At 40.7% G+C, this 9,862-nt stretch overlaps 1 protein-coding gene across 2 annotated transcripts; it reads left to right on the forward strand.

The window, feature by feature from the left end:
• Positions 1 to 381: 381 nt before the first annotated feature.
• On the forward strand, positions 382 to 8,915 carry cxxc1a (CXXC finger protein 1a). Of its 2 annotated transcripts, none has more exons than XM_088407421.1 (14): positions 382 to 514; positions 1,911 to 2,029; positions 2,594 to 2,694; positions 3,641 to 3,756; positions 3,837 to 3,995; positions 4,182 to 4,373; positions 4,438 to 4,548; positions 5,072 to 5,295; positions 5,846 to 6,053; positions 6,864 to 6,974; positions 7,052 to 7,101; positions 7,311 to 7,407; positions 7,664 to 7,816; positions 8,431 to 8,915. In XM_088407421.1, exons 1-14 carry the CDS (start codon positions 509 to 511, stop codon positions 8,575 to 8,577), a joined length of 1,794 nt encoding a protein of 597 aa, XP_088263547.1. In that variant the 5' UTR covers positions 382 to 508; the 3' UTR covers positions 8,578 to 8,915. The 2 variants fall into 2 exon arrangements, with proteins under 2 accessions (XP_088263547.1, XP_088263548.1); XM_088407422.1 differs by having other exon boundaries at positions 4,209 to 4,373.
• The last annotated feature ends 947 nt before the right edge of the window (positions 8,916 to 9,862 follow it).

A 9,862-nucleotide genomic window follows, 5' to 3' on the forward strand; every position in this document is an offset into this window, starting at 1 on the left:
TTATTATTATTATTATTATTATTATTATTATTATTATTATTATTATTCTTGCGGTAGCCGTGACAAGTGAAAACATGCTCGCCAGAAAATCTCGCTGTAAATAAAGATGACGGTTTGGATCATAAGTGAAAAACTATCAAAAATCATAGGTGAAACTTGGGCCACATGTTACAAACAGAGGAATTATTTGGGCAAATTTTTAATTTACAAAAACAAATATTATTACAATAAACAGCCTTTGAAAACAGAAAAAAACTAATAAGAGTAAAACTTTTTTCTGGCTTTTTTTAAATTTATTTAAATATTACGTTGTTTAGTTGTACTGTTATCGACAACCTACGAGTGTCGCTGTTACTCTGCCAATGCAGCAAAGAAAAAGAAGAAGAAAACGCGGTCGAGATGCAAATGGTGATGCTGCTGTGAGGAAGAGGAGTAGGATGAAGTCGAACAAAGAGAAGGCTGTGGATGAATTTTGGAGAATGATAAGCGTCTTCTGACTCCCAAGCTAATGATGGTGAGTCTCGTGGCGGTGAATTCAAAATAAAAACAACGACGTCTTTGACGCAATGGCGTCTGGTATGTGCCTGTATTTTTGTTCTTCATTTACCTTCTATTACTACCGAACCAATTAGTTTACACAGAACTGCAAGCAAAATTGGCACTGTGAAAAAAAAGGGAAATGCTGTTTAGTCACAGCAAGTGGTTAAATGTACAAAACGTAGCCGATGATAGCAAAGAATCTCCGCATTTTGCTCTCACTGATGAGTAACTGTAAAAAACTGGGAATTTTCAGGTGCGAACTTCCCTTGGAAATTAACAGGAGAAAATGGAGTAGTTTAATTATTTACAAAACTGAAGGTTGTCTTCTAATAAGATTTGGACAAAATATATTTCAACACAACCCTGAAACAACCAGATTTCATGGCGGTACTGTGATTTACAATCCCCCTTTTTATTTTCAAATTATGACTCGTCATTTGGTCTTTTTTTTGTGTTGCACGCCAGAATCTTCATAGAGCTATGGTTTCAATTAAATGTGAAAAAAAAGCCATTAAGGCTGTGCTGAAATGTTTACATTTGTCCTTGAATTTGTCCTGGGCAATAAATGAAATTAATTTGATCAATTTGTCATTTAAAAGAAAAAAAAATGTTTGAAAATGAACTAAATGGAGGCTTTGCGTAATTGGTACCATTCCTGAATAGGGTGTTTACAAGACGTATTTACAATAGTTACAATACAATAATTACAATAGTTAGATGGTATTTAAGATAGTTTTGTTTGGGCTATTTTTTTTGCCCAAGCTATGGATGTTAAGTTCAAATCGAAACACAATTACAATCACTTTACGTTTTTTTCACATTTTTGTTCATTTTATGTTTTTTTTCTGCACATATTGCTCAGGATTTGTTTTTGAATAAATCAAACCTTCAACAGGGAAGTTAACCCACAAATGTTCTACGTCTAAATACAGTATTCTGATTAACATTCAACAATTTAAGCAACAAACAGCCACTTACTGGTGACTGAAAATGACATCACAATTGTGCAGCTCAGCTTTTGAGCAATTGAGCAAACTCAGAAAACAGTTTAGCCTTGATTGGTTGTTGCCTGAGCACACGATAGTAAACAGAATATTGTTTAGCATTGTTGGAGCACATATAATATATATTTTAAAGAACATTTTTGGAGTGATGTCCCCTTTAAATAATGTTTGTGTTTTCTATCAAGACCTCATACGAATACTGTAGATCGATCATTTATGAATCTGCTCAATTCAACATGTTCTCTATTGTATCATCCATCCATCTATTTTCTGAACCGCTTTTTGTAAGTGTTAATTTAAAGTTATTTTTCTCATTGTTGCTGAGAAAAACATTTGATGCTGTGGAAATATGTCTCTGTCTTAAAGGCGGAAGAGGCGTCTCATCATCCTGATGCGGAGGAGGAGGAAAGTGACAATACCAAGGAAACATCAAAAGGGCCAGTCTACTGCATCTGTAGGCGACCTGACATCAACTGCTTCATGATGTACAGTAATCCACTAAATTGATACCCTCAAAATGATTACTATTATAACACACGATTAACATTGGAAACACGTCACATTTCTAGCATTGCATATATCAGCTGTAGCGCATGTGCCATATACTGTATATCATCTAACCATAGCACACATATTCACATCTATAGCATGGGAACCACCTGTAGTGCACACATTCACAAAATTAGCAACTCAATTCAAGAACTCAAAAAGCCAAATAATAATAATACCACCAACATATACAGTAGCAAAAATAATTGCTGAAGTAAGTATGGCGGGCTGGAAAGAGTAGCAATTATAACATTGGCAATATAACACCACACTTTCACATTTGTAACCAATGTAATACTTGTTTAATACCTGTAACACCCCTAGCATTTTCGTACATGTAACGTAGCACACGTCTTAGCCCTCTAGCACATTAACACTCGTAGCACACATTTAAAACCCGAAGCATGAATGTAACACCTTTGGAACACTGGTTGCTGTCATTATTATAAGTGCTCAAATACATTTTTACCTACATCCTGTGTGCATTGTTGTCCAATCAGAGGCTGCGATGGCTGCGCCGAGTGGTTCCATGGTGGCTGTGTGGGCGTGTCAGAGAAGGCGGCCAAATCCATTCGAGTGTGGTTCTGTCCGTCTTGTCGAGGTGACTGGTCTTTGTTAAATGTTAAAGACAAATATTCAACTAGATGAAGCAATTTCTGGAGAAACGGTGTGTGACTCAAGCTAAATGAAACATTTTGGAATGATGTGGAATTCTGAAGAATCATTAAATATAGTAGAATGATATTGAACAATGTGGAATCATGTGAAAAGATATTGAACGATATGGAATTATCGTATTTGTAAATTATAGGGAACAAGACAAAAAGATAAACATTTGAACTTTTTTTTAATTTTGAAAAAAAATCTTGGTGGGGAAGAGCTAAATAGTTCAAATCTGGAGTGGAAGAGTTCAAAGTTGGATTGTTTTCAATTGGTCAGAAAGTAAAGTAAAATTGATCTGAAATGTTGAATGTGTCATAGGGAATAGAGGGGTGATTTATTGGGTGTAAAATGTAGAATATTTGGAAAAATGAATTTTTGGAAAGGGGAAAAAATATCCAGAACGTGTGAATTGCTGGAATGTGTTGAAGTTAGAAACATGAGGCTGGGTTGAGAAGTGTAGAGAAGACAGTGGAATGAGAAAAAAAAATATGGATTAAAAATGTGCAACTTGTTTTTGAAAAAGTATACATTTAGGTATGTGGGATTTGGGGAATGTTGAAAATCATTGTCAACATGAAGGAGCTGCATATTTCGAATGGGAACCCATATTTGAAACTGCCATTGAGAATGAAAAGGGCTTTTTGCGGTGATGATTTTTAACTGTGGGAAAACTGAAAGTTAGGAGTGAGATCATTAATAGTCTGGGAAGCATGAATTATTGCAACATGTTGAAGTTGGAAAAACAGTGACGTAATTGAATGGCAGAATAAAATGGGATAATAATACAAATAAAAGGAGAACATATGGGGAATGTTTGCATCATTAAGACAACTCATGTCTCTCTATCTCACACACACACGGCTGTTGACTCTTGTCCATCACAGATGGTGACCCATCTCTGGAGATTAAGTATCGTCAGAAGAAAACAAAGGAGGCAGAGCCCGAAGACGACGGGAGCTCACCCCTCCACTACATGAGTGACGGCAGGCGAAGCTCACAGGTGACGCGGCTAGCAGAAACAAAGTCTGTTTTGCCGGTGACAAACATTCATGTTTTTGTTTTGTTTTTTTTGACTCGCAGCAAATCAAACGGTCCGCCCGCATGTGCGGAGAATGTGAGGCCTGTTTGAGAACACAAGACTGTGCAACTTGTGATTTTTGTAAAGACATGAAGAAGTTTGGAGGACCCAATAAGATACGCCAGAAGTGTCGACTGAGGCAGTGTCAGTTCCGTGCACGGGTGAGTTATCGCGACGTCGACTCTGTCAATACAGTTGTTGTCTGTAGCACGTACATAAACACTCGTGGAACAAACGGTCACATCTGTAGCGCACATGTTTCACTTGACAGACACGTGTGGCGTGTGTAGCATGTATAGCACGCTGGGGTCTGTGCTGAGCAAAATTAAGTGAGTTTTTTGCATAAGATGTGGCATGTTCCTGGTGTGGAGCAGAAGATGCTTCGCGTGAAAGAAGAGGAGATGAGTCGACGCGGTGCGAAGGGACGACGGGACCGCCACAGGAAAGATGGCGGAAATTTTACAGATGAGGAAGATGTGTTCAGCGAAAGCGAGCTGGAGCTCTACCAGCAGTACAAAGCTGCTGGATTCAATGACCTGGTCAGTGGCTTGGCCAATGGCGTTCTCCTGGCACTCCTTCCTGTGACGTGACTATCTGTTGCAGCTTTGGCATACCGATGAGGAGGAAGAAGAGGAGGAGGAAGAAGAATCACTCAGAAAGAAGGCGGTGAAGGTGAAACATGTAAAGAGACGAGAGAAAAAGCCAGAGAAGAAGGTGAGAAACAATGTCACAGATAAAACAACTGGCGCATGTAACACTTGTATCATATGCGCTTAGCGCACACCTGCAACATTTTACGATTTGTAATATATGCAGCACATGTGTAAAACCTGTAGCGCACATTTACACGTGTAGCGCACATGTTCATACGCCAATGCTTTTTAATTGTAATTTGCAAAAACATTTCACCCCCCCCCACACACACACACTTGCCACGCCGACCATGAATAAGATTATTATTTATTAAAATTGTATACATACTCTATGCCTCAAACTGTATCCTTTTTAACATTGACACAAGGAAAAAGCAATATAAAAAACTTTGCCTGAGCAGAAAAAAAGTTCCTGAAAAAAAAAAGCCAATCCTTTTTTTATCACAATTACACTTCACAGTGCAAAAACAAATCCTTTTCCCTTAACACTTAACACTGGTAATGTATATGTAATACCGGATATACACGTGAAACACCAGCATCACACACGATACCACACGTGACGATGATGTCTTTGTCCACAGAAGTCACTCTCCACTCCGAAGGAGGAGGCACGCCGTCACAAGGCGAAGCAGCGACACAGGGAGCGCGTGCGACACAGTGAAAGAGGAGGTGGAGGTGGCGGAGAGGTCGATGCTAAGGAGCTTGGCAGTACCCTGCGCCAGTGTCTCGGACCAGGCTGCGTTCAAGCGGCCAGGACCACCTCCAAGTACTGTTCGGACAACTGCGGCATGAAGCTTGCGGCCAAGTGAGTCTCATTCCATTTGCACCTGTGTATTACTCATTTGTATTACAACATGTTTACGCACACATTTTGCTGCATTGCTAGTACACATACCTCTGCCACAAAGCATTTTTCAACAGTTACAAAACAGCAGCGGCGGAGGCTAACGTGTACACTTTTTTTTTTTTTTTTTACATACAATATGTACATACCAAAGCACACGTCTACAGTCAGCGCTCCAATACTTTTGCTACACTAACACAGCAGTTCTCAAATGGGGGCGCAAATTTGTGGAGTATGTGACATTTTCTGAGGGTTTCTGCGGAATCAGCAAATCTAATGTATTGCATTTTAAGTCCGCAACAGCAACAGTTAATTTTTCTCTTTTCGAATTAGGAGCAAATTAATTAGAACATGAACTAACATATTGTTAAATTGTGTTATAGGGACCAAACATTGTATCTCTTTTTTTTTGTTAAGTTTTACACATTTGCACATTGTCATTAGCAATGTAATTTTCCGACAGACAAGCCATAAATGAAACTCACTATCACACCACATTTGGTGTGCTCAGCCGCATCTATGAGATTGTCCCTCAGAGGATACAGCAGTGGCAGCAGAGCCCCTGTGTCGCAGAGGAAATGGGGCGGAGACAGTTGGAGCGAATCAGGAAGGAGCAGCAGGCCACCAGGCTGCGCCTCACCCTGATGGAAAAGCGCTTCCACGAGCTGGAAGGAATCATCGCCAATTCTAAACTCAACCAGGTGCAACATGATGAGGAGGTATGCAAATATTGCGTATATGACTATAGAATGCATTTACTGTAAAAAATTCCATGTGCATGCGTAGGAGCAGATAGTGGAGTAAAATGCTGTGAATTAATTGTAGAATGTGAAAACTGAAGTGGTAATGATTTGAATTGGTTGAGACTAGTATTAATATTAGGAAAAAGGTCTGACGCTTTGCGACACCGGAGATAAGGGGTGCGTATGGACCCCACAGAGACTGAACACAAAGTAACAAATGAGGAGTAAATTTAATAACAAAAGGAGCACGTAACACGCGACCGGGAATAGAGAATAAATAAAATAAAAAACCTGACAGGGGCGGAACCAACAGGACGGCGACGTCGAAAATTGTGCCAAACACAAGTAACAAAATAGGGCGCTCGAAAAACGGGCTCGAGGGGAGAAAAAGTCACGACAAAAAAAAGCGCGGAAAATACTCACGAAGCAAAGTAACAACTGAGGGAAACAACTAGGCGACGGACAAAAAAATACGATAAGAACAAACTCGGGAAAAACTCGAGAAGCAAGGGACGCAGACGCAACGGTGGTTCAGAGAATAATCCGCCGCCGCCGCCCTTCTCCGGCTGCGCAAAATAGATGATGGAATTGAGAACAGGTGCGCAGCCGGTGGTTCCACCCCTTGCTCGGTCAGGCCTGTCCTGCAATAATACAAGGCCCCACAATGGGGAGACGTGGCAGGTCATGACAAAAGGTGGCAGCAGAATAACAGAAATATGTTTTTGGTGTTGAATGACAAGAAGAAGAATGACATGAAATCTGTCATTCTTGTTTGTGTGCCCAAAGGCCAACGAAGGCGACGGCGATGACACAGATTTTCAAATTTTCTGCGTGTCCTGCAGCCATCCGATCAACCCCAAGGTAGCACTGCGACACATGGAGAGGTGTTACGCTAAGGTTGGTGATATCCCTCAGCCGTTTCCAACGCCATCAGTTTCACAGTCTCTAACCACGGCTCACCTTTGTCCCAACAGTACGAAAGTCAGACTTCCTTTGGCTCCATGTACCCCACGAGGATAGAAGGGTGAGCATACCTGTCTTTCTACGTCTACGCGTCTGTCTGCTCACGATTCACGTCTAATCATCATTTCAAAACTGTAGAACACGCTCACACCGGCACTACACAATGGTGGAACACACAATTGCTAGCATTTGTGCTTTCACACTTGTAGCACAGGTGTTGATTCACATGTACCAGTGTGATATAAGTGCTATGTTCGTCATCTCACTCAGAGCGACTCGCCTCTTCTGCGACGTCTACAACCCTCAGAGCAAAACCTACTGCAAGAGGCTACAGGTGTTGTGTCCAGAACATTCTAGGGATCCAAAGGTTTGATTCTCTTCTTTGCCTTTCAAGTGGCTGGAATTGCGCTTCTATGTGCTTGGACCTAATTCTACGATTGTAGTAGGGCTGACAAATATAACGTTCAAATGAGATTATAGAGTTTTTTTAGTTTTTGCCCCAAATTTGCATTCCTCTGTCATTTTTTTCCCCTCCTTCGCTTACAGAAAATGTAAAATAACAATGACAATATTGAGAACAAGTTTGTCTTTTTTTTTTGCATTTGTTTATGCCTGTCATCCAGGTACCAGCAGATGAGGTGTGCGGCTGCCCTCTGGTCAAAGACGTCTTCGAGCCTACAGGCGAATTCTGTCGGGTGTCCAAAAGAAAGTGCAACAAGCACTACTGCTGGGAGAAGCTCCGGCGCGCCGAGGTGGACCTGGAGAGAGTTCGCGTGGTATGCACGGCTCCGTCTGACATTTTCTTCGTGAGCTTCTTTGGGAATCTCAAGACAGTAGGAATCCAAACCATTTCTTTAACGGGACAGTCGGGGAGGTTGAAACACGTAACACGCACGTCCCTGACCGAAAATTTTCCAATTTGGTAGAAAGGCGTAGTTAGACAGAGACGTCAAAGCAGCCGGCTCCCATCCCTATCCTTTTAAATGTGTTGCACCTGACTCGCATGGACTGTCCAGATGGAGGAAAATGGGGACAAACTTCAAGTGCTCAAAGTAAATGCTAGTAGACCTCCTCGGGTACATAATGTCTAATTGGACTTGGAGGAAGTCACATAGTTTAAAATCATTATGCAACATGGGTGGGGCTGGGGGGGGGGGCTCTGAAAAATATTTTTCAGATAAGAATGAGAACAGATGAGAAAATTGCCGCCTTCTGAAATGGATAAAAATGGGTGAATTTTGCTGCCTAATTGATTTTCCACAAACACAATATTAATTGTAGATCGTGTTTATACTCGTATGGAACATTTCATTGTAAAAGACATTTTTGGGTTGACTTCCCCTTCAAGTACAGAATGTGACTGTGTTTGTCATCTCTGCTGTGTCACCAGTGGTACAAACTGGACGAGTTGTTTGAGCAGGAGAGGAACCTGCGGGCCGCCATGACTAACCGGGCGGGTTTGCTGGCTCTCATGCTGCACCAAACTATCCAGCACGACCCAGTAACTACAGACCTGCGCTCTGTCAAAGACCGCTAGACACACGCAGCTTTTCCCATCAACTGTACGCTACAAAGAACTCGTCAATGATTCACTACATTTTGAGGGTTTTATAGTTTACATTTTACCACAGTGTCATTTGTGATAATGCTTTTTTTTCTATTTTTGTACTTTCAGTCTTTTGTTCTGTATTGTTGGTAATAAGGTTGATTTAGGTTGCGAAAGTGGTGCAAGTTTACAATGTGGTGCTAAACAAGCATAAATATAAAGATTGGTCGTCTTGGTCACACATTTCAATAGTTCTGTTTTTTTGTTCTTGTTAAGATTTTGCATCCCTAGCTGTAATCAAAATCTGACAATAAAAACAGTTATGCCTATGCTTGTATTCACTATTGATGACTATTGTTATGATTGTGTGTGTGTGTGTGTTTTACGAGTCGTGAAATTATAAGGGATCGAAATATTTTCCTGTTCAACAAAAAGGGTTGGAATTTATTCACGTGAGAATAATAATCTGGTTGAGGATAAGGGGCTATAGAAAATGGATGGATGGATGACTTCAAACTGAGCTAATGAAAACAATGGTTTATAAACAGTAATTTCACGAAAGACAAAAGGCATATCTGGCAAACCCTCTCCTCTGTTGGCTAATCATGGAACCAGGGTGACCCAACTAGAAGGAACATTTGTAATTATTTAAAATGGTGATTCAGTGGTCGTCAAACATAGAAGGGGGAAAACTCCAGCTCTCACAATTCTCGAAGAAAACAAACAACCAGTAAAGACAAATCCCAAAGGACACTTTTTGGTGTTTTGGCATTTTTATAGTAGACATTTTGAATAGTAGACACTTGTTGACATTATCGTATTCGGAATTCTTGCTTTCTGGTGTTATTGCAATGTAGAAGAAATCAAAAATGTTTATTTTACACAAACACAATAAAAGGCCAGCTCTCGTCTGGCCTGGGAACTCCTGGGATCCTCCCAGAGGAGCCGGACGAAGGAACCGTTGAGAGTGATGTCTGGGCCGCTGAGGCTGCTACCCCGTGAGCCAACCCCGGATTAGCAAGGGGAAGATGATGGATGGATGGACAATAAAAAGAGGATAAACTGATCATTTTGATTTTTGTGTCCACGTGGTATATTACATCATAAAATAACAATCTATGAATTAATTCTCCGTAAACGTTAAATAACGGACCTATACAAACATACGTCTTTTGCTTGCTCTTGTAATTTAATGTGGCATTTCCCGTCCGTTAGGTGGCGAAATAACAATTTAGCATGTCGATACGCAAATATTCAAAGACACGAAGAAGAACGA

The sequence above is a fragment of the Hippichthys cyanospilos genome, chromosome 2 (assembly GCF_059441005.1).
Source record: "Hippichthys cyanospilos isolate Australia breed blue-spotted pipefish chromosome 2, RoL_Hcya_1.0, whole genome shotgun sequence".
Taxonomy (NCBI): domain Eukaryota; kingdom Metazoa; phylum Chordata; class Actinopteri; order Syngnathiformes; family Syngnathidae; genus Hippichthys; species Hippichthys cyanospilos.

Bases quoted from the DNA above. Each gene is read 5' to 3' on its own strand.
- cxxc1a (XM_088407421.1), top strand. The intron at 3,996-4,181 runs GTGAGTTATCGC...TTTTTGCATAAG, and splicing joins AGTGTCAGTTCCGTGCACGG to ATGTGGCATGTTCCTGGTGT. The intron at 4,374-4,437 runs GTCAGTGGCTTG...TATCTGTTGCAG, and splicing joins CTGCTGGATTCAATGACCTG to CTTTGGCATACCGATGAGGA.